Source organism: Anopheles gambiae, chromosome 3 (assembly GCF_943734735.2).
Source record: "Anopheles gambiae chromosome 3, idAnoGambNW_F1_1, whole genome shotgun sequence".
In the NCBI taxonomy this organism is placed as follows: Eukaryota; Metazoa; Arthropoda; class Insecta; order Diptera; family Culicidae; genus Anopheles; species Anopheles gambiae.
In genome coordinates, this window is record NC_064602.1 from 7,496,966 (window position 1) to 7,520,714 (window position 23,749).

A 23,749-nucleotide genomic window follows, 5' to 3' on the forward strand; every position below is an offset into this window, starting at 1 on the left:
CATTCAACATAAATATAATCATTAAAACATTACTCGTTTACACAGAGATTCGTTAACGTACCTACTGTTTGGCCGTTAGACACTCCCAGGTGTGCGCTGCTTGGAATGCGTCTGTTAACCTGTCAAACAATTGCGAAGCAGGCGCGAATAGTTGTTTACCTCGGAACATTCAAGAAATTACAACACACTTTGTACGTTTTGTGCATAATTTCGCCGCTCGAATCTTTAAAACATTATCGTGCCTTTTTATTGCAAAGAAAAATGGACGTCTTGGCGACGTGCCGACTGTGCCTCGAACCGTACGCACCCGTAAATGGCAGTTTCTGTCTGAGCAACGACTCCTTTCAAGCGGCGATACAGCGTGTATTCTCGTTCGAGGTGAGAACTGCACCGATATTTAGTGCTGCCGGTACCGGATCTCTTAATTATACTGCCTTTTTTCGTCTGCAGCTTAAACCGGAACAAAGCCTGCCCGAATATGCATGTGGCATGTGCTCGATCAAAGTATGGGAGTTCTTCTCCTTCAGCAAGTTGGTAGAGGAGAACCAACAAAAACTGCTGTGTTTGGCGCAGGCGAATGTGGAAGAGTGCAACACCCTAATGGAGGACAAAAAGAACGTTATCATCATTGTGGATGACACCGATAATGTTGCGGCTGCGAATAGCGCGCCCCCAAACGCTGCCATTGATGACGGGCCGCAGACAGAGGTCAGTGCTAGTGGTACTGGCACGCCCAGGTTGGAAGATGGCACAACAGTGGAGAGAGTGGCTTCGAAAACAGTTGGGACGATTGATGGCATTGAGCTTGATGAGCATATCCTGCAAGAGCTGGAAAATGAAGACACCGAAAATACTAGACCGCGTGACGTGAACAAGAACTTGGAAAAGCCTCGTAAAACCGCAAAAATACTATTACGATCTATTTATATGAAAAACAAACTCAAATCTCTATCTTGCGGTCGGTGTAAGCAATCATTTGCCCAAAAGAGTCAGCTAGCTAGCCACAGTTGCAGCTCGCCTCGCTCTAAAATACGATCCGTTGTGCAGGCGAACGGCGGCATGGCGCAAAGTACCGGCGATCGGAAGCAGTGTAACACGGAACCTCATGAGCAAAGCGATGCAGAAGACGCTTCGGACAATGATCTCCAGGTTCTCGCATTATGTAGAGCAATGCTCGATACTACTGACTCAAGCCTGAGATCGAATGAGGAAGAAGAAGCATCCAATCTGCCACCGGCCGATGGAGCGTCCTTCCCATGCGATCAATGCGAACGTACCTTTCCCACCAAAAAGCAGCGTACTAAGCACCAGTACCATCACAAAACGACAGAATGTCCGATCTGTAGGAAAGAGATAAAGCGCAAGTACCTGAAATCACACATTGCCGCTCACGAGGGCGCATTTCGCTGTGAGATTTGCATGACCAGCTACTCAAGAATGCACGAACTGCGCCGGCATAAGGCGGCGAAACATTTTATCCATGACACGTTTGCGTGTGCGGAGTGTAACCGCAGCTTTCCGAATGGGAAGATGCTGATCGCACACCGACAGAAGATGCACCGAACAAAGTGCACGCTCTGCGATCAAATGATAGGAGTCGCAAAGATGAAGCAGCACATTGCTTGGCACGAAGCGATGGAACCCGAAGGGAGCAAAAAACGTCCGGAGACACAGGACGGTCGGTTCCGGTGTGACAAGTGCAAGCAAACGTTCACCTCCAAGAAAACGCTGAGAGGGCACCTCAAGAAGGCTATACCTTGCCAGTGTCCCATCTGCAAGAAAGTGTTAAATCCCCGAAAGGCAAAACAACACCTAGAGGCCCACAACGGTCCGTACCAGTGTGAAAAGTGCGACAAATCGTTCGTCAATGAGCGAGGTTTAAGAAGGCACACCGCAAAGGCTTTACCGTGCAGGTGTCCCACCTGCAAGGAGGTGCTAAGCCCTGGCAAGGCCAAAAAGCATCTGAATGCACACAAAGAGTCGTTGCGGTGTGAACAGTGCGGTAAAACGTTTACCACCAAATCGAACTGCAAGAGACACTGCGAGAAGATTTGCAAGGGGAGAGAAGCCGGAGATGCTACTCCAAGCGTGCCTCGGTTCCGGTGTAAGACGTGTGGCAAATCGTTTGCAAATGAGGTGCTTTTACAGAGGCACAGGGATAGTAGTACACCTTGCAAGTGTCCCATCTGCAAGGTATTGCTAAGACCCAAGAGGGCAATAGCCCATCTGGCATCACACAAACGTGCATTCCGGTGTGACAAGTGTGGGAAAGCGTTCCACAACCGATACAACTGGCAGCAGCATGTTCAAAGAGATGTGCCCTGCAAGTCTCAATCCAAGGATTACGCGTTGAAGGTTAAAGTTGAAGTGCAGGAAATGTAACCTTTATCAATATTGTACTAAATTTTAAGTATGTTTGTACATGTTAAGAAACATAAACTAGCCAAACTTTTTACAGAAACTGCTTTCGATGTTCTTTTAGTTAAGATGACTAGAGGAGTATTGCAATACATACAAAAAAACATTTATCGTGCCAGACCGTAAGCAAAACAAATGAGAGGGTGCGAGTATTTAGGAGGCACTGTGTTGGTTAACGGAAATTTCGAAATTTAATAAACATCTGACAGTACGTGCTGTTGGACGGTTTTTTAGCTTTTTCTTTCACGGGCAGTTGAACCGATGTTTGTGTCTACACTTACAATTTTTTATAACGATTAAAACCATATTTTTAGACGTAATATAAACAATTAAGAAAGAAATTTAAGCATTGATTCGGTTACGCGTTCTTACAGTTTGGCCGTTAAGCACTCCCAGTGTGCGCTATTTGGACAACGAACTGAAATGTCAAACGCAATTTAAAACAGGCTCATCCGCACTTGTCTACTTGACTAAATAACCAAGAGTTTTCGTGTTTTAGCATGTTTTCGCTTGCAATGTTTTAGTTCACTTAATAATGGAAAGCATGGCAACATGTCGACTCTGCCTAGAGCAGTATTCTCCGAAAAATAGCAGCTTTTGCATACTGAATGAAGCATTTCAAGCTGCATTACAGCGGGTATTTCCGTTCGAGGTGAGATTACAACGATGTTTACTGTTACACGGTTACAGATGTCCTAACCAAATTCCTTTTCTTGTAGGTTCACCCAGAACCTAATTTTCCGGATTATGCGTGCGGCGTGTGTTCGGGAAAGATTTTTAACTTCCACTCCTACGTCGGCTCAGTGGAGGAGAACCAACGTAAACTGCGTGAAGGGTTTCTGATGCTTGCGAACGGTTCAGAAAGTGATTGCACCACCGAAAACGACCTAAAAACTCGATCTGACTGTGTGCGGATTAAGGAAAGTTCACCCCCACTCGCGAATGACGGGCGGCTGGACGAGGTTAGCGTTGGTGGTGCATGTGTGTCCAAGCTAGAAGATGACACAGGGGAGAAAGAAATGGCTACTAAGGTAGTTGGGTTCATCGATGACATTAAGGTTGAAGAATACATTATACAAGAACTGATACCCGAGGAAATCCCTAATATAAGGAATTGTGAAGAAGAATCGGTCGAACCTTGTGAAGCTGCGGAAGATATCGTCCCGGTTCGGTCCTGTTGGGTTCTCTATATTTCCAAATCACTCCACCGTAGTTACTTTCCGGCATTCGAGTGGCGTCCCTTAAATTTTCCGTCCTTGGCGTTGTCAATCTAGTTACTTTTTTGACAACCACCGACCAAGGTTTATCTTATTGTCACGGTGGGCGTCCAATACGCTCGAAGACGCGTCACACCAACCAAACTCTACCGGTGTGAAACCTAGCGAACTCTACATCCTTCTTCTTCTCCACAAAAAAATAGAGAAAGGAAGAAAGAAGAAAAAAAAAACTAGACATGGCAAAGGATATGCCATTAATTCATTAAAATTTTATTTGAGTTCTTTGCAAAAAAAAATGACGATTTTCTCTTCCGTTGTATTCTAATTATTACTGCTAAGGCCGTGTTTGAAATTGACACACACATACAATTATTCCTGCCGATATCTGAGAGGTAACTTCTTATTTCTTACTAGTCGCTTTACTGGATGCTTCAAAACATGATTAAATTTTTGTTCTCGCTTTGGTGCTAGGGGTTTTGGTTTGTCGGATGTCAATGGCTTTTCTGGGTTATTTTGTTGAGGTCTGGGAATTTTTGATGGCGGAATATCGTTTTCAAATTGGGATGGGAATTTCCGTAGATGTGTTATTGAACGTCGATACCGTGCACCTTCTTCATTAGCAACGATGGTATCGTTTCCCTTCTTTTCTAGCACAGTAAATTTTTGGAGTTTGAACTTAGGTTCAAGTTTCCCAGTTTCAAAATTACGTAACATAACGGAATCTCCTACGTTAATATTTGATGGTTTAGCGTGTCTGCGAACGTCTGCGTAGTGTTTCCCTTGCATCTTTTTGATTGCATCTTTATCTCTCACTTCTTCATCGCGGTGCCAATGTGGATCTGTTCTCAGAGATGGTAGGAGATCTTTGACCGGACGCCCGGTTAATAATTCCAACGGTGCTTTCTCAGTGACGGAATGCGGTGTAGTATTGTACATATACACATAATCCTCCACAGCTTTCCGCCAATCAGTTTCAGTGGCCTTTGCAATCCGCAAAACTCTTAAAATCCCCTGGTTTTGCCTCTCAACCAAACCATTCATTTGGGGCCAATAGGGGATAGTGCGTATGTGTTTCATGTTTTTGCTCTTACAGTAGTCGGCAAACTCCTCGCTCGCAAATGGTGGGCCATTGTCAGAGCGAATAGATTCGGGATAAGTCTGTTCGCGGAAAACCATTTCCAGAGCTTCGATTGTTTTGGTTGCGTTCGTATTTTTCATTTCTATTACTTTTATAAACCGACTGTAATAGTCAACTATGACAAGAAATGTGGCACATTCTTTGGCAGAGAAAAAGTCAATGCCAATTTCTTGCCATGCACGATCAGGCATCTCTTTACGTATCATCGGCTCCGGAGGATGTTCCTTTCTAACGGCCGTGCAGCCAACACACTCTTGGACTGCTTCTGTCACATCTCGGTCCATACATGGCCACCAAATCTTTTCTCTTAAGTTCCTTCGCATCGCAACAATTCCAGGATGTCCCCGATGCGCAATGGTTAATGCTCTCTTTCGCAACTTCAATGGTAGTACTATGCGATCTTCTCTCACTACAACGCCATCAATTACCGAAAGCTCCTTTTCAAATGCCTGGTATCTAAATAACTCCGGGGACCATTGTTTTGACTTTAATGCTTCAATTACAGCCGTAAGTGTTTCGTCATTGACAGTCTCCTTTTTTATTTCGTCCATTGTGATGGCCAAGTCTCCTGGATTTATTGCAAAGAGAAAATGTTCCGCATTTTCCTCAAATGGTTTACCTGGCTCAGATACTAGACGAGACAATGTGTCTGATATATTTGTTGACCCAGGAATGTATTTAATCTCAAAATCATATGGTTGCAAGCGGAGAGCCCAACCCTCTGCCCTTGAACAGGCTCGTCGTCCATCACGATGCTTACCCCCGTATATAAACTCTAGGGTTTTGTGATCCGTGAAGATTTTGAATTTAATTCCGAAGAGATATAAGTACCATTTTTCTACAGCCCACACAACTGCGAGTGCTTCGCGCTGTGTTTGCGGGTATACACGTTCAACTGGAGATAGGCCTTTGGAAGCGAAGCTTATAATTCTTGCCTTATTCGTATGCCGATCATTTTGGGTTAAAACCGCTCCAAGGCCAACAGGCGATGCATCCACGTATAAGGCTGTAGGGTCTTTAGGGTCAAAGAACCCCAGTTCTCTTACATTATTACACAGCTCGAGTCGTAAATCATTAAAAGCTCTCATCTGTTCTTCACCGAATACTGTTACTTCATCACGAATAAACTTTCTTAGCGGTTCTGTTCTAGATGATAAGTTTGGAACGAAGTGACCCACAAAGTTAAGAAGTCCTAGAAAACTACGTACTTCTCCTTTTGATGAGGGGGTACGAAAATTTTTAATCGCCTCCACTTTCTTTTCAGACGGACTGATACCTTGGGCGCTTACTTCGAATCCAAGTATTTCCAGTTTTTCCACTCCAAACACGCATTTACTCTTGTTTAACATGGCATTATTGTTTTCCAGTACTATGAGAACTTGCTGCAATCTCTTGTCATGTTCTTCTTTTGTGCGACCCGAAACAACGATATCGTCGATATAAACTATGACCCCTTCAATGGCATCAAGCATGTTTGCCATTATTCGCTGAAAAATTTCGGGGGCACAATTAATGCCAAACATAAGCCGCTTAAAGCGCATTAACCCCATGCTTGTCATAAATGTTGTGACACTCCTAGAGTCCGGATGAAGTTCGACATGATGGTATGCTGAAGTTATATCTATCCGTGAAAAGAATTTACATCCTCTGAGCTTATTCAAAAATGTATCAATGACAGGCAAAGGAAAATGTTCTCGTTGAATTGCCTCATTTGGGTGTTTCATGTTGATACATATTCTAATGTCATCCTTGCCTTTTGGGACTACCACCATAGGCGATATCCAATCAGCCGGCCCTTCAACTTTTTCTATCACATCACTCTGGAGCATTTCCTGTATCTTTTGGTCTACCTTTTGTTCCATTGCGGCTGGGATTCTTAAATACGCCAATTTCTTTGGTGGAATTGTCCGATCGATCGACAGTTTAACTTGTACTCCAGGAAATTTGGGAAATGGACAAGCTTCTTGTTCCAACCCATTTACATGAAGAACATCAAGTCCGATTTTTAACAGTTTTAGTTTCTCGGAAGTACGTTTACTGAGAAGGCACCTATGAGCATCGTTAATCACAAAAAATTCCTCATAACTCGTGGGTTTGGATGAATTTACTGATATCCATGCTTCAAAAATTGCTTTCACAGTCAACGGAATTCGGTTGGCATATGCGTAGAATTTACGATCGCACTAAAGTTTTTTTTTTAAATAAGTGTGCTTTCCCAGTAATCAATTTGTGCCAAACAGCTTCTGTCACAGTGTTAATAGAAGATCCTGAATCTATAACGAAATCAACTGGTATCTCATCGATACGACAAATTACTGAATTACTGTCTGAACCAACTGCTGCAACCTAATGTAAAAAAACGGGATTATATTTTTAAGTTTTATCAATATACAGTTCACAAAATATAATTAGAATTCAAGAGATAAACAAAATACCATGTACGATTACACCACCTTAGAGTTTTCATTCTTAGCTGGGCGATGCAGATCCTCTTCCTCCCATGATTGAGGTGCCCTTACTGAGTTTGCTTCACGCCCAAACCTACGACTAAAATCTCGGTTAAATTCACGTCTGGGTTCGCGTCCCGAAAATCGATTTGTCTGCTGAGCTTTTTTACTTGCGCACTTCCTAGCATAATGACCGCGTTCACCACAATTATTACATCGAGCATTTCTAGCAAAACATTCTTTTGAGTGCTCCGAATGACGAGATGAACCACAACGCTTACAGTTGCCATAGGACCTTTGACCTGATGAATATTCCCGACGAGGTGATTGACGCCTTTCATACGGATGATTTCGTTCATTTGGCCGGCTTGTATCTCGGCGGTTTGAATTAACCCTGTTAACGCTTGAATCATCCAGAAATGGTTTATGCTTCTCCCGTTGCTGCTGAAGAATCTCTCGGTTCATGGCGTATACCATGACCTCATCCAGACTCATCACATTTTCCAGTCCTTTGTCTCGTACCTTCTCGTCTCGAGCACCAATCGTGATTTGCTGGAGAAGTTCAGTCTCCTCACGCGTGGAAAATTCGCATCTAGCAGCTTGATCCCGGAGTCTAAGCATGAAGTTGTTAAAAGACTCATCAGGCATCTGTTTCAAGGAGCGAAATACTTCTAGGTCTACTCGCTCGTTCCTTTTTCCCATAAAGAAAGCTCTTAGTCGTTTGACAGCGTTGTCGTATTCCGGTACGTCTTGCGGTATCAATGGTACTTTAACAGGTGCCGGATTGACTTCTCCAGCAATTGGCCGTAAATTGTAAAAAATGCGTTGTAGTCCTCTGCCCCCCAAGGTTAGCATTGATATGAGTTTGTGGGATTGAGACTCAACATTTTCCATTTGCATCAACAGCTCGAAGGCGCGATGCCACTCTTCCCATTCACGACGTAAATCATTGGCATCCGCTTTATCGTTAAACGCACCCAAGGATACGTGGAATCGTTTATTGTCGTTCATCTAAAAGGGAGCAAAACAAACAAACATAAAAAAAAAGTTTTTTTTTTATTTTGTTTTGTTTTTTTTTACGTTATTTTTTTTTAAATCAGTAATCAAATATTTAACTAATCAATCAATTCCTAAATATTATTCCTTTTTTACTTTCCTCCGTTCCTTGGTCGTATTTTCCTTAACAGTATCTTTTTTTTTTTTCTAGGATTTATCTAGGTTTGCTTTCAGCACAGCGTTACAGCCAGATCTGTTCTCGCTTGCACAAGCAGCTCTGCGAAATTTTCGGTCTAGCTTTAAATACAGCGCTACAGCCGGGGACTGGACTCGCTTGTTAATGAACAGCTCTTCGGATTTATCCGGACTTGCTTTTGATACAGCGCTACAGACAGGTCTGGCCTCGCTTAGACAGACAGCTCTTCGGTATTTCCGGGCTAGCTTTGAAATACAGCGCTACAGTCGGGGACTGTGCTCACTTGCTCAAGAACAGCTCTTCGGATTTATCCGGACTTGCTTTTGATACAGCGCTACAGACAGGTCTGGCCTCGCTTAGACAGACAGCTCTTCGGTATTTCCGGGCTAGCTTTGAAATACAGCGCTACAGTCGGGGACTGTGCTCGCTTGCTCAAGAACAGCTCTTCGGATTTCTCCGGACTTGCTTTTGATACAGCGCTACAGACAGGTCTGGCCTCGCTTAGACAGACAGCTCTTCGGAATTTCCGGACTAGCTTTGCCAATAGTTAATACAAATCCTTCGGGTTAATAACAATATCACACCCATCACGATTATTATTCAGGACCGAAACAAATCCTCCGACCTCACTATCGCCAAGCAAACCAAGCAAACAAAAAAACGTGGTTATCCTAACCTCACATTTGTTTTCCATTGTTCTGTTACGTTCTTGAACTAAATCACAGGGAAAATTTACCCACACTTTCAGTATGTCTATTTATATGTTTTTAACCAAATGAATATGGCCATTGAAAATATAACCTATTAATAATTAATGTGTTCTTTTTTTTAAAAAAATGCACAGTAGTTTCTTACTTTACAGTGAGGTAATTCAACTATGCGTCACCATCACGTTGCACACCTCAATTTATCTCTTTTGATATTTTATCAATTTTCTTACTGGTTCTGTAACTGTTCATGGCTTCTCTATTTCTTCAATTACTATATAGTAAACTCACCATAAAGATCCTACCGGCTGCGCCAAAATTGTTGGGTTCTCTATATTTCCAAATCACTCCACCGTAGTTACTTTCCGGCATTCGAGTGGCGTCCCTTAAATTTTCCGTCCTTGGCGTTGTCAATCTAGTTACTTTTTTGACAACCACCGACCAAGGTTTATCTTATTGTCACGGTGGGCGTCCAATACGCTCGAAGACGCGTCACACCAACCAAACTCTACCGGTGTGAAACCTAGCGAACTCTACAGGTCCGTTTCCGAGCACAATGATGACGCAGGGAACGATGCACAAAACGTGGCAAGCTACACTTGCAGTTGGTGTAAGCGAACGTTTGCCAAAAACAGTCACATTTGTATCTCGTACGATTATAGCGCTAAGAAAAAGTTGCAAAATTATAGCTCTCGAACCCTTGTACAACCGAATGGTAACATGGGACACAAAGACACTCCAAATGCTAGCGATCGGAGGGAGTGTGAAGCTCTTTGGTCAAATGTTGCTGAAGAAGCTTCCGAAACCGGTTCCCGATCTCCCGAACTACGCGGACCAATGCTCGATAGTGACGCAAGCATGAGATCCCGCAAAGCAGCGGCCAACGAAACGTCCTTTTCGTGCGATCAATGCGAACGTACTTTCGCCAGCAAAAAGCAGCGAAATGATCATCGGTACCATCACACCCAGACACAGTGTCCGATCTGTGCGAAACAGATCAAACGCAAATACTTGGCTTCGCACGTTGCCGCTCACGAGGGTGCATTTTGCTGTGAGATTTGCATGCGCACCTACTCTACGCGCAATCATCTGCGCAGGCATAATGCTGTGAAACATTACATCCGCACCACATTTCCATGCGCGTTGTGCAAGTGCAGCTTTCCCAATGCAAGTGCGCTGATCATACACCGGCAAAAGATGCACCGAATACAGAAGTGTTCGGGGTGCAATAAAATGATAGGACCAGCTAAGATGAAGGACTATGTAGCTGCGCACGAAGGTGCGCACCGGTGTGGCATGTGCGGTAGAACGTTTGCCTCTAAAAAAGGTTTGAAGAGGCACACCCAAAAAGCTATACCTTGCAGTTGCCCTATCTGCAAGCAAGTGCTAAGTCCCGGGAAGGCAAAAAAACATCTGAATGCACACAAAGAGCCGGTGCTGCGGTGTGAAACGTGCGGTAAAGTGCGGTTTACAGCCAAAGAAAGGTTGAAACTGCACATCCAGAAAGCGGTACATTGCAAGGATATGGATGGAAATGAAGGTCCTACTGGCAAGAAAGGGCTGGCACTTGAAGCGACAACAACAGATGCACACGTGGCCTCGTTCCGGTGCGAAACGTGCGGTAAAACGTTTAGCAAAGCGCAAGGTTTAAAGACGCACACCGAAAACGCTACACCGTGCAAGTGTCCCATCTGCAAGAAAGTGCTCAGCTCGAAAAAGGCCAAAGAACATATGGAAGCACACAATGGAGCGTTCCGGTGCTCGAAATGCGGTAAAACGTTCGCCAGCAAATGCAGCTGGGTGAACCATAGTCAACGAGTTAATGCTTGTAAACCTCAATCAAAGGACTGCGCGAATAATGTAGGTGCGATTTTGCAATAAAAAATATAATTTATCTGAAATGGTGTACATGTACAGAAAATAAAATAATAATAAAAGTTCAATCAAAATAACGGTTTTTGTGCACGTTCCCCCGAAACGAAAATAAACAGCGTTTGAAAATGCGTGCCCCACCGTACCTGTCAAAGCTGTCACTCGCAAGCGCGTTTACAGCCGCCCGCCCTGGTTGAGCGCTTGACAATCGACGCCATTTTCCGATTTGCCATTTTTATAAACAAAGTGCTTGTGGACGGATGCCGTGTCGCCGAGTCGTCGTGCGTGTTATTTCACCCTACTGACGACCATGTTCAACGCCGAAGTCTGGAAGCTGTGGGAAAGAAGCGGAAAAACCGAGTTGTAAATATTCCCCGTTTTTCTCCAAGCCCGCCCCGTATCGCTTGTGCATCTGCTCGTGTGTCGGTGGAACCATTGCCACTGCAAAAAGATAGGCCCTCACTCTCCGCATGTGTGTGTGTATGTGCGCCATGTGAAAACGTCAAAGTGACGAAATTCGCTTGCCTCCTCCGGATGGTGCGGAATTTCTAAAACCGGCAAAATGAATGGTTTCCCCTCCACGGCCCTTTTGCAAAGGGTTCAGGACAAGTGGAACGCCAAAATGCTCACGTCTCACCGACAGGGCGCACTAGATAGCGGCTGGATGCGGCCCTTCCCTTCAGCACAATCGAACCACCCTACCCACCCACCAGTAGCCCCCCGCCTGTCTCTGCTCCCTAAACCACTGCCCATTCACTAACACAGTGCGTATTACTATGTTCTCTTCGTGTTGTTTTGTTTATGTGACCGTTCCTGTGTTCCCGATGGACGGCGCCATCCATCCAGCTTGAAACACTGCAAGGGACTTCTGAAGGACGAACAGCAGAGTCCACTGTTTGGGAAGGGCGAGCGCAAGAATGGCATCTCCCGAGCAATCTACGAGCTCGTCTCGCGGGGCATCCACGGGCAGGTGAAGAAGGAGAGCGTGCTGCAGATGCTCGGAGAGCTGGTGGTAAGTAACACGCGGCCGGCCCCACACTGTAGCCTTGATTCACGCAGCTGCTTTCCACTTCCAGAGCCTACATAGTGACGTGCCCTCGATACTGTTGGACGTGTTCGGGATATTCGACGCGGAAACGGCAACCGCGGGCTCGGGCGACGGTGCGCCGCCGAGCGAGGAGCGGACCAACTTTTGCTACATCGCCAAGGAATCGGAACGGTTCGTGTCGGAGAAGCTGCTGAAGGAGCGGCTCGAGATCGACACGCTGCAGGATGTGGGCACAATCAAGAATCGTAGCTTTTACACACGGTTTATCAAAGTGAAAACGAAGCTCTAGTAAGTCGATTACGCGTCCAAACCCCATCCCGTAGGCTGTAATTTGTGTAATGTCTTGGTTTTATTTTCGGTTTTCCAGCTACAAACAGCGCCGGTTTAATCTGTTTCGCGAGGAAAGCGAAGGGTACGCCAAGCTGATGACGGAGCTGAACCAGGAGTTCAACCAGGAAACGATGACGGTACAGAACGTGCTGGAAATCATCAAATCCCTCATCGGCTGCTTCAATCTCGATCCGAACCGCGTGCTCGACATCATACTGGAGTCGTTCGAGGCGCGGCCCGAGCAGGATCGCATCTTTATTCCACTGCTGCAGGCGTACATCAACGACGGTAACATCATCTGCGAGGTGCTCGGGTACAAGTATCGGTACTTTGCGGACGCGCAGACGCCGGGGTCGCTGTTTAAGGTCACCGCACTGCTGCTCCAGCACGGTGTCATCAAGCTGGACGATATTTACGCTTGGGTAGGTCATTGGTTGTTTGCTTGCAAAATGGTTCCTCCCGTGCTAATCGTTTTCGTTTTCTGCCAGTTAAATCCACCGGACAAATCGATCGTGGCGGACTGGGAGGCGGAAATCGCGCAGGCGAAGGAGTACGTGCGCAAGCTGAACGTTATCCTCACGAACAAGGACAAGGAGCCGGAGCAGGAGCCCGAGTTCGAGACGGCGCCGGAAAAGTACGCCCTCAACCAGAAGTGGGGCCTGTGCGAGGCGTTGCTTACGATCGGCGACTGGAACACGGCCCAGCAGCTGATCCGCAAGCTGCCGGACCAGTCGGTCATGGTGCACGAGCCGATTGCGCGGGCCCTCTGCCGGCTGCTGCACATGATCATCGAGCCGGTGTACCGGCTCAAGTGTGCGCTGCCGGCTAACATCAAGGGGCGCGCCATCTCGATGTACGGCGTGCTGAACAAACTGGCCCCACCGCCGGTCACCTCGCTGACCAAGCTGCGGCTGCACGCGTTCCCGATGTTTGTTGCGCTCGGCCCTTCGCTGCACTACGATTCCGTGCTGCTGTACAAACTGTTGCGCCTGATGCGCGTCATACTGACCGATATGAATGTGGACCCGCTAAATCCACCCAGCCCGGGAGCGGGGAGTACGCTGACGGAGCACGAGCAGCTGTACTACGACATCCTGTCGCTGTTGGATGCGGCCGTGCTGCCGTCGCTCGCGTACATGGACTGCAACTGCTGCGTGGCGGAGGAGATTTGGTCGATCGTGAAGCTGTACCCGTACCAGTATCGGTACAGCTTGTACGCGCGCTGGAAGAACGATACGTTTCAGCTGCAGCCGCAGCTGATACACCGGCGCGGCACGGCGCAGAAGCAGATCAAAGCGCTGATGAAGCGGGTCAGCAAGGAGAACAGCAAACCGGTGGGCAGGCTGATCGGCAAGCTGAGCCACTGTTCGCCGGGCTTTCTGTTTGAATATGTAAGTGGGGTGATGGGGCTTTTGCTCCCCCAACTACTACTAACTGCTAACGTTCTTCGCCTCTGTTTCGTAGATTCTACTGCAAATACAGATCTATGACAATCTGATTGCGCCGGTCGTGGATTCGCTCAAGTATCTCACCTCGCTCTCTTACGACGTGCTCGGGTACTGTCTGATCGAGGCGCTCGAGCAGGTCGACCGGAATCCGATGCAGAACGATGGCACCAGCATCTCGCTGTGGCTGCAAAGCTTGGCCAACTTCTGCGGTGCGATCTACAAGAAGTACAACATCGAGCTGAGCGGGCTGCTGCAGTACGTGGCGAACCAGCTCAAGTCCCACAAAAGCCTGGACCTGCTCATCCTGAAGGAGGTGGTACAGAAGATGGCCGGCATCGAGGCGGCGGAAGAGATGACGAACGAGCAGCTGCAGGCCATGTGCGGCGGGGAGCTGTTGCGCGGCGAGGCCGGCTACTTTAGCCAGGTGCGCAACACGAAAAAGTCGTCGCAGCGGCTGAAGGAGGCGCTGGCGAGCAACGATCTGGCGGTGGCGCTGTGTTTGCTGATTGCGCAGCAAAAGCACTGCGTGATTTACCGCGAGACGGCCCAGAGCCATCTGAAGCTGGTGGGCAAGCTGTACGACCAGTGCCAGGACACGCTGGTACAGTTTGGTACGTTTCTCGGGTCGACCTACTCGGTGGAGGAGTACGTGGAGCGGTTGCCGACCATACACAACATGCTGCAGAAGTACCACATACACTCGGATGTGGCGTTTTTCCTCGCGCGTCCCATGTTTTCGCACGCAATCAATGTAAGGCGTGTCACCAACACCACGTTGCTTCAATTCGTTATGAAAATGTCGCTTTGTTCCTCTCTTTGTAGCAAAAGTACGACCAGCTGCGTAAGGCGGAACCGAACGGGAAGAAGCTTTCCACCTCGCAAAAGATGGCCAAATACCTCGAGGCAACGGCCCACGTGATGAATCCGGTAATCGAGTCGGTGCGACCGCTGCATCCGCCCAAAATTTGGGAAGACATCAGTCCCCAGTTCCTGGTCAGCTTCTGGTCGCTGTCGATGTACGATCTGCAGGTACCGATGGAGAGCTATCAGCGGGAAATTAGCAAGCTGAAGCAACTCTCGATGGCGGTGATGGAGTCGAAGGAGCAGAACGCTTCAAAGAACAAGAAGGAGCAGGAACGGTACGTGGCGCTGATGGACAAGCTGCAGGACGAGCGGAAGAAGCAGCAGGAGCACGTGGACAAGATCATGCACCGGCTGACGAACGAGAAGGACTACTGGTTCCTGTCGCGGTCGGCCAAATCGGCCAAAAACGAAACCATCACACAGTTCTTGCAGCTGTGTTTGTTTCCGCGCTGCACGTTCACTGCGCTGGACGCGATCTACTGTGCGAAGTTTGTGCACACCATCCACAATCTAAAGACGGCCAACTTTTCCACGCTGCTCTGTTACGATCGGGTATGTGTGTTTGCTTGTGGAAGGTGAAGCTTTAGAAACACTGGATGATTATTCTTATCCACTTCAATGCACCTTTTTCTGCACAGATATTCTGCGATATTACCTACTCCGTCACTTCCTGCACCGAGAACGAGGCCACCCGGTACGGACGGTTCCTGTGCGCGATGCTCGAGACGGTGATGCGCTGGCACTCGGACGAGGCGACGTTCAATAAGGAGTGCGCCAACTATCCCGGCTTCGTGACCAAGTTCCGCGTCAGCAATCAGTACTCGGAAGCGATCGATCACGTGAACTACGAGAACTATCGGCACGTGTGCCACAAGTGGCACTACAAGATCACGAAGGCGATGGTGTTCTGTCTGGACTCGAAGGACTACATGCAGATCCGCAACTCGCTCATCATACTGATGCGCATACTGCCCCACTTCCCCGTGCTGACCAAGCTGTCCCAGATCCTGGAGAAGAAGGTGGAGAAGGTACGCGAGGAGGAGAAGAACCAGCGGCAGGATCTGTTCGTACTGGCATCGAGCTACATCGGGCAGCTGAAGGCAAAGGCGAGCCAGATGATGCTGGAATCCGATTTCCATCAGGTGCCGGAGAAGACGTTTAAATCGGCAGCGGCCACCACAGCAACAGCAACGGTCGCGAGCGATCAGCAGCAGCAGGGAGCAAAGGCGTCAGTTAATGGTAGCGATGTGAAAGGTAGGCATTTTTTTTTTGTAGAGAGCGAGTTATTGGGCTAAGAATCGAGTAATAAATCAAAATATTTTCTTTCTAGCAGGACAAAGTACAAGGCAAACCAGTGGAACAGGAGGCGGAGGAGGAGGCACGAGCAATTCAGGATCATCGATCGGGAACGGTACCACGGGTGGAAATGCGGTCTCATCCTCATCGTCCGGCTCGGTGGGCTCAAACGCGAACGGTAGCCTCGGTGCGGGAAGCGAGCGCGGAGCAGACGCGATAAAGAAGGAACCATCATCATCGTCCGGTTCGCGCGACACTGCCAGCTCCTCGTCAACGAACCGGGAGTCGTCCGTTTCGACGTCGCGCGAAAAATCCTCCAAAGAGATCAAGCGCGAGGAGCGTGCGCGGGAGAAGGAACGGGAGCGGGAGGAAGCGGCAGCTGCCGCCGCAGCACTCGCGTCGGATCGTAAGCGGGAGAAGGAAAAGCGGCGCGATAAGCGAGGTATGTAAAGGGTAGAAGAGTGAGAGTGTGAGCGAGTGTGTGACAGTGTGAGAGAGGATGAGAGAGAATGTGAGAGAGGATGGGAGAGGATGAGAGAGGATGAGAGAGGATGAGAGAGGATGAGAGAGGATGGGAGAAGATGAAAGAGTGTGAGAGAGGATGAAAGAGTGAGAGAGAGTGAGATAGAGTGAGAGAGAGTGAGAGAGTGTGAGAGAGGATGAGAGAGGATGAGAGAGTGTGAGAGCGTGTGAGAGAAAGTGTGAGAGCGTGTGAGAGAAAGTGTGAGAAAGAGTGAGAAAGAATGTGAAAGAGCGTGTGAGAGAGAGAGAGCGGTGCACAGAAATCAAATTTCATGATAATCTTCCCATTTCGCAGACCATTACGAGCACGAGCGTGAATCGAGGGCCAGCACACGGGACCTACCGCCAAGGGATCGCAGCGAACGGGACCTGAGCTCGGTGTCCAATTCCAGCAACGAACAGCAGCACAGCAGCAGCACCCGACGCCCACCGGAGCACGATAGAGGTACGTTTAGTGCGGTGAAACATAACTACCAACTGTTCCTTTTCTCATATGCCCTTTCTCATCTTCCACCATTTCCAGAGATGAAACGCCGCAAGCTAGAAGGCTCTAGCTCCTCGAAGGTTAGTATACTGGAGGCGTGGCACGGTCGGTAATATGGACCGTCCGGATGGTGTCTCTTCGCAAACTCGAAAGGTTGGCAAACAAGGATGGCCCAACATGTCCAGGCGCTTCGGGAAAGCAGAAGAATGTCAACGCAACCGATGGTGGGACATTCTTCCGTTAGAGGGTCGCTGTTTTGATTGGTGTAGTATTGATGGTGTCGAGCAAGGAACAAATGAATTGTTAAAATACGGAACACGGCACTAAGAGAGAGGGGTTTTTTGATGTGCGGTTGATCGTTGCGGGGATTTGTCATACTTCGTAAGGCCACGCGCTGTTTTGGGATCAACACTTGTCGAATACCGCTCCCATCAAGGGCATTGCGCCGAGATGGAGGAAGAGTCACTGCTAAGCACCCCAAAGGATGGTCGTTTGCGTCCCCCGTGTTGAGGTTTTTTTGGAAATGAAAAGGCTGCTGGTGATCGAGAATCGAGCAAGATGTCTTCTACACAGCGACCGACACACCCTGCCCGACGAGTAAATCAAAATCCAACACAGGGACAATCGCGACTGCGTGGGGTTTCTGTTGAAGGCAATCAAGAAACAAGAACTAGCTCTTGTGTTCGACCGGGTTTTTTGGTACCACCAGGCACCGCAGTGACCAAAGTGAGATAGAAAAGTGCAACAGGTCGTTGTGTAAACTGGTTACAACAAAAATCATGCCAACGGAAAACAGAGGTATGTATAGTGTGTGCAGGACACTTCATCAAAACAATTATACTTTCATCTTTGCCGGGATATCCTAGGAAAGGATTGAGTTGAACAACGGTTGAAGTTCAACGGGAGGGAGAACGATCGTTTTTTAAATGCAATAGTTTTCAGTTCTAAAAATTTGGCTTTTAATAACGGTGGACACGCTAATACTCTCCTAATCGGGCCCGGCTATCGGATACCTTAACTCCCACTGACACTCCCACTGTCCTTCTCACTACACGTGACACGTGGGAACAGGGCGGTTTAAAAAAAAAACCGGTCAATCCCAGAGCGCTTGAATCCCTTTTGCTCTACTGATCAGTTGCGAACGAGACGAAACATCAAGACGGGAGAAGTATTTGCGATGGGATAAGTGTGCTTGCAAGGATTTCATTATTAATCGCCCCATTTTGCCCTATCTCTCTACCACTCACCCAGAGCAAGCACAATGAGGGTGCCAGCACCAGCAGCTCCAATCAGCAGCTACTGTCCGAGTCGAAGAAGGAGCGCAGCAGCAAAACGAAGGACAAGCGCGACAAGACTGACGAAGAGAAGGAACTGCGCAAGGAGCGCAAGCTGGGCCGAAAGCGGGTACATATCATATTACTATCCAATTGTGGTACACGCCTCCGTCCATCAGTTTGACGCTAATTAATTTGAACTTCCTCTATTGACTTTCCAGCAGGATCGCAATTCCGAGGATACGCTGCTGGCGGACAAACGGCTCCGCCGGGAGGAGGAAAAATCGAGCAGCAAGCTGCTCTCCCACCAGAACGGTGACAACGATCGCGATCTGCGGCACCTATCGCCGATATCGTCCTCCCACCGGGAAAAGCACCACCATCATCATCTCGGCATGGCTCCGTGTTCGCCCTCCTATAATCCATCGTCGCCATCAAACTGTCGTTCGCCCGCCTATCATCCACCGTCGCCACCCTACTGTCCCGACGATTATCGCGAACGGTCACACGATCGCGGGCTGGATCGGGGCGAGAAGCAGTACTTTACGAAGACTTCCCGTACCCGCTCGGGCCATTAAGAGAATTAGAGACAAAGGTAAAGAGAGAGAGAGAAAGAGAGAGAGAGTTGTTAGTTGATTGTAAAAACAAACTCCACAGCGAGTAAAATGAGGAAAAAAAACTATTTTTAAATAATAGAAAACATAATAGCGATCACACACAGACACACAGACACACAGACACACACACACACACACACACACACACACACACACACACACACACACACACACACACACACACACACACACACACACACACACACACACACACACACACACACACACACACACACACACACACACACACACACACACACACACACACACACACACACACACACACACACACACACACACACACACACATAGACGTACACAGGTACACACAGGTACACGGTAATGAGTCCTTTACAGTGGACCCTATTTTGGGATCTCTTCTTCAGCTCTTGTTCTGTGTTGTGTGGTTGTGGCTGTAGGTTTAGTACATTGTATTACAAAGGACACACAATTTCCCTTTATTTCCCTTTCCTCCCCTTTTTGCTCTTGATTTTTTGCTGAAGCATTTTGTTGATTTTGATGCCACGATCCGACACGACAGGACTTACACGTTCCGAATTACAGCCGGGACAAGATTTACAACCTATACAGTTCAGCTACAGTGTTCATGTGCATTCGGATGTTTAGGAGAGCGTGGGTAGTGCTCAGTTAGGTTAAGCCAGATAGCTACTAGATAGCGCAAAAATTACACCGATTATGAAGAGAAAAAGAGAGAGAGGGGAATAAACTCAAACCTCTCTACGTATTTGAATTGATCCTCAGCCGTGCTTTTAATTATTGGTCGATCGCCACGTGCTGTATAGGCGCGTGTGTAATCTGTTCAGGGAAGAACTATTACCAGTCTTTACCTCCTGAGTTGTGTAAACTTTAGCAACTCCAGTTTGTTACGAATACACACATACACTACACACTCACACAGAGAGAAGTAATCACGAAAAGGAAATCTGTATAGTTTAAGCCCTAGCCGATATAACGATGTCAGAAATCGGAACGTTAGAACTTAAAAAACAAATAAAACCCATAAACCTCGGGAGGGAGCTCTTGTATTAGCATAAAGCCGATTGTTTTCGATTTTATTTGGTATCTACTCTCGGTGTAAGGGGTCTTTAAGTGCGTGCTTGTTTTTTAGAAAATAGTATGCAATCTCGTACACCTAAACTTGAGCTTATGGCCTTTTTGCAGCCTATTTAGTTATCGGTTCTACCGAATAGTTGTGAAGTGTTGAGATTTGCGAGTTAATTATAAAACTACCGTAATAGCTCACTACGCGAGTCTTGGCCCTAAACTAAACTAGTTCCTTAAGATAAAACATCCTAGCGCCGGGGAACAGTGCGAACTTCCCGTCGACAGCAAGATCAGTGTGTTCCAGTGTGCTGATGCCTTCCCGCTGCAACCAGTGACGCCACAGCAGATGCATAAAACCGCTGCTACTCCCAGTCGATCCATAATAGCGGTGGAAGTTAGCTTGCTTTCCATTAGTTGTGTTTAACAAGTAGCAAACACGGCGTCACACGAGCGTGCAGGCGTTGATGCTGCGGGTCGGTTTTGGGTTTAAGTCGACCGATGGTTGATTCAGGTGCAGGTTCGATGCGGATGGCGATTCAGTTTTTGCCTGCAGTAACGGTGTACCTTCGTTACAGACCATCGAGGTACGATTGCGGCGCTGTGAAGTGGAATTAAGCGGTGAAGAATTGATTGTTTAAGAGTGTCACACCGTCTGCGCGGTATCTACTTCTACTCACCCGAAGCTCCGCACTGGAATCAGTGCTCGCCTGACGCCGCAACCGCCACCGACAGTTCCATCTCTGGTAGACGAGCGAGTTGAAGAACGCCTGCAGAGGGTTCGTGATGGCCTGCAAAAGGGTAAGTAGCAGCTCTTAGTAACTCCTCTTCTATTGTACCTTGGAACCTCGATCTACCCACCATAATGTACCACACGGTGATCACCATCGGGAAGGGCAAGCTGTACCACATCGTCCACAGCACAATGCCGTTCACCAGATTCGGCAACCAGCAGATGTAGAACACGAGATTGATGAGCGAGAACTTAAGCTTAAACTTGGTCATCAAGTCTCGCTCCGTGTTGGACATTTGGCTGAAGCGGGCGAGCAGCTGGCGATCTACTTCCCGCGATGCTTGATAGTAGAGGATGGGGTTGGCAACCATCACGGCAATCATCGGCCCGTACGTCATCACGTAGTTGGGCAGGATGCGCATGTACGCCGTTGTCATGTCGTGAACATTGTGGCAGCTTTTTTGGAAGAGAGAGAGAGAGAGAGAGATAAAGAAGATCGATTAGTGATCAAGTGTTTGATTGTGCAAGAAAGCTCACTTACTCTGCATCCGGTACGTAGAGTACGGTCAGCCCAATACCGGTTAGCAGTGCCGATATGCTCCACACATAGTAGTGGTACGTTCGCAGTGCGTACCGTGCCCCACTAAGCTGCCTCCGTACGTTGATCGCATAGCAGAGTGTCCACAGCCACGTGCACATGTAAAAGTACTGTATCCAGGCGGACGAAACTGCACAGAAGATCACGTTGGTAGTGTCGTCCACATCGCTGTCGGGAGGAAGGACATCCTTGATGTACTTCCACAGTGCTGAACGCAGGAAGACCCCCAACGAGGCACAGAGATCAGCCACCGCCAACCATACGATGATCTGGCGGCCCAAGTTTTGGCTCGATAGGGTCAGCTCGCCGCCCCGTCTTCGCCGGACGGCATGATGGCTGGGTCCGTCCTCGTGTCGGATCCAGATCTGGATGAGGGAGTGGAGTGGTAGGGAGAATGCATAAGCGTTTTAATTGGTAGAAAAGTGCCTTATCGTGGCTAACCTCCCCAAAGCAGAAGCAGATTAATTACGTCAACAATGATGATCTAATCGAAACCTTTCTAATCGACTATGTAATAAGCTCGGACGGACAAAAAAAGACCTAGTACCGTAGGTCAAGCGGATTCCTCTCTGTGTGAGAGAGAGATAGGTGAAAGAGAAGAGTCTCAGACATACCAGGAAGAGAAAAATTGTTTTTTGTTTATTTAATTTCTGCTCCACCGAATACCGTTGGACCCCTTAAGCTGATAATGGGCGGTGGTGACTGTACGGTAGAACGGTGATTTGTGCAGGAAATGCGCTTGAATTAAAATCGTTCCTCGAGAAGCTGCTCAAACCAACCGTATTATACATGTGATAAGCTTTGGGCTGTGGCTGAGGATGTGGAAAAATATCAAAAACTGGACTGCCTGATCTTGATCGTGATTCAAGCCGAAGGGGGAAGCATGCTTCAACAAGATCTGTATGGAATCTCTGCAGGTAAATACGAGATCTTGGCGTGATCGCGTGACGAAGAGATCTTGTACGTTTGAAAGATAAGCTCAGGTCCGATAAGGCCCACCTTGGTGGTGCGAATGACCTCGGAGAAAAACGGGTTTGTGGGACCAAAATAACAAGCACAGTGTCATATGCAAGTCACCGGCACTTCCTATCTATTGCAGGTCCGCTTTTGTTTGTGCGCTTTTCCCCCCATTTTCCGGTCCTTTGATGCACAGTGAGCCGAAAATCGAAACGTGTGGTACACGGTGCACTTGGAGAGCTTCCTCAAGGCACCACCAAAGCCACATATACACTTATGCTCTCTATTCATAATATACCCCCTTTCAAACTGTGTCCGGATGCTCACGATATCCCTGAGAACTTGCGTTCGTTACCTGATAGACGGCACCGGCTATTCCGAATATGGACGATACCAAGCACACTACGATGTACCCGTCCGTATCGAACTCGGACATCAGCTTGATGGCGGGCGGTGATCGTATCCGGTTGTGGCAGCAGAACGTCTGTATCGTTGGGTCTGCCATTTCCGAAGTTTCGAACCAATCCGACGACAAATGGTGACAAATCAACCAACTTGGTTGGACGCACTGGCACTACTGGTGCTCGGGGTCGTCTTGGACATTTTGATGGAATGATGATCAAGATGACGCTTGAAGCACACAGCACAAGACTCACTGGTTATCACTTGTTTCGGCCACTCCCGAAAAAAAAGCCTTATAGTTGGAGGCACAGTAAACCAAAAAAACCGACTAATTCACTGGAGTTAGGGGAGTAGCTCAGGATGCATAAAAAAGCGCGGATTGCGCTCTTTATCAATCTCTCTCCCTTTCCAATCCTTACGCTTGACGCGCGCGATCATGCAATGCACGAGTTCTAAGATGACTGATAATGGGGTGGTGGTAAGACTGGGCGGCGCATTGGCCCGCGTCGGTCTTTAGGCGGAAGAGTGAAGAAGAGTTATTCCAATGCCGCTCTCTGATGATGTCTTGTTGCCACTGACAAGCAGAATTGGCAAGAAGTTGTTCTTCACACGCAAGATCACACTGATGATCGTGATTTCGGACTACTTCCTGTTAATACCGCTTACAACACTTTCGTACTAATTGTATCTTATCCACCTACTGGCCCTTTTTCCTATCACACTCAACCCCAATCTGGGGTGTTCGTTCCCGTGACACTGGACGTAATATCATGCCCTCGAGAGAGCATGGAGTGTGTGTGCGCGCGTTCGGTTGGGGTGCTGTAAATCACTGATAAGAAGCCGGCATTACAAGCCGTTTGCTGTTGGGTAGAGCACGAGATGACACCTAGACGCGCAGGCCCGTACTCCCAGGTCTCCCAGGTCTTGCCAGTACGAGCTGAAAAGGGTGACTAAAGGCGGTCTCTTGCAATGCACACACATAGGGTGAGGTTCGGCGTTTCTTCGCTGCGCGCCATGAAGCCCTTCAAAGACACCGAGTTAGGTTCAACTGCCTATGGGGGGGGGGGCGGTTTACACCATGCAGTGAGAGACAGAGAGCTATGCTACAGGGAAGCCTTGGGGG

General features: G+C 47.9%; 4 protein-coding genes across 7 annotated transcripts; 3 read left to right on the plus strand and 1 right to left on the minus strand.

Annotated features, from left to right (window-relative positions):
* The first annotated feature begins 115 nt into the window (after positions 1-115).
* Positions 116-2,461, plus strand: LOC133392659 (GDNF-inducible zinc finger protein 1-like). Its single transcript, XM_061652992.1, has 2 exons — positions 116-378; positions 451-2,461. Exons 1-2 carry the CDS (start codon positions 262-264, stop codon positions 2,380-2,382), a joined length of 2,049 nt encoding a protein of 682 aa, XP_061508976.1. The 5' UTR covers positions 116-261; the 3' UTR covers positions 2,383-2,461.
* Positions 2,462-2,868: 407 nt separating this feature from the next.
* Positions 2,869-11,071, plus strand: LOC133392660 (zinc finger protein 845-like). The gene is made up of 3 exons (XM_061652993.1): positions 2,869-3,070; positions 3,138-3,589; positions 9,659-11,071. The coding sequence occupies exons 1-3, from the start codon at positions 2,954-2,956 to the stop codon at positions 10,998-11,000; spliced, it is 1,911 nt and encodes a 636-aa protein (XP_061508977.1). The 5' UTR covers positions 2,869-2,953; the 3' UTR covers positions 11,001-11,071.
* Positions 11,072-11,196: 125 nt separating this feature from the next.
* On the plus strand, positions 11,197-19,930 carry LOC1277743 (THO complex subunit 2). Of its 4 annotated transcripts, none has more exons than XM_061654133.1 (13): positions 11,197-11,354; positions 11,838-12,003; positions 12,068-12,327; positions 12,407-12,791; positions 12,858-13,760; positions 13,834-14,568; positions 14,640-15,233; positions 15,320-15,935; positions 16,012-16,419; positions 16,795-16,944; positions 17,023-17,063; positions 18,235-18,387; positions 18,479-19,930. In XM_061654133.1, the coding sequence occupies exons 1-13, from the start codon at positions 11,302-11,304 to the stop codon at positions 18,833-18,835; spliced, it is 4,821 nt and encodes a 1,606-aa protein (XP_061510117.1). In that variant the 5' UTR covers positions 11,197-11,301; the 3' UTR covers positions 18,836-19,930. The 4 variants fall into 4 exon arrangements, with proteins under 4 accessions (XP_061510117.1, XP_061510119.1, XP_061510118.1 ...); XM_061654135.1 differs by having other exon boundaries at positions 18,482-19,930; XM_061654134.1 differs by having other exon boundaries at positions 16,015-16,419.
* Positions 19,914-23,592, minus strand: LOC1277742 (G-protein coupled receptor 143). The gene is made up of 5 exons (XM_061654138.1): positions 22,580-23,592; positions 21,211-21,632; positions 20,798-21,125; positions 20,617-20,727; positions 19,914-20,537 (listed from the first exon to the last, which is right to left on the minus strand). The coding sequence occupies exons 1-5, from the start codon at positions 22,727-22,729 to the stop codon at positions 20,382-20,384; spliced, it is 1,167 nt and encodes a 388-aa protein (XP_061510122.1). The 5' UTR covers positions 22,730-23,592; the 3' UTR covers positions 19,914-20,381.
* Between the last annotated feature and the right edge of the window lie 157 nt (positions 23,593-23,749).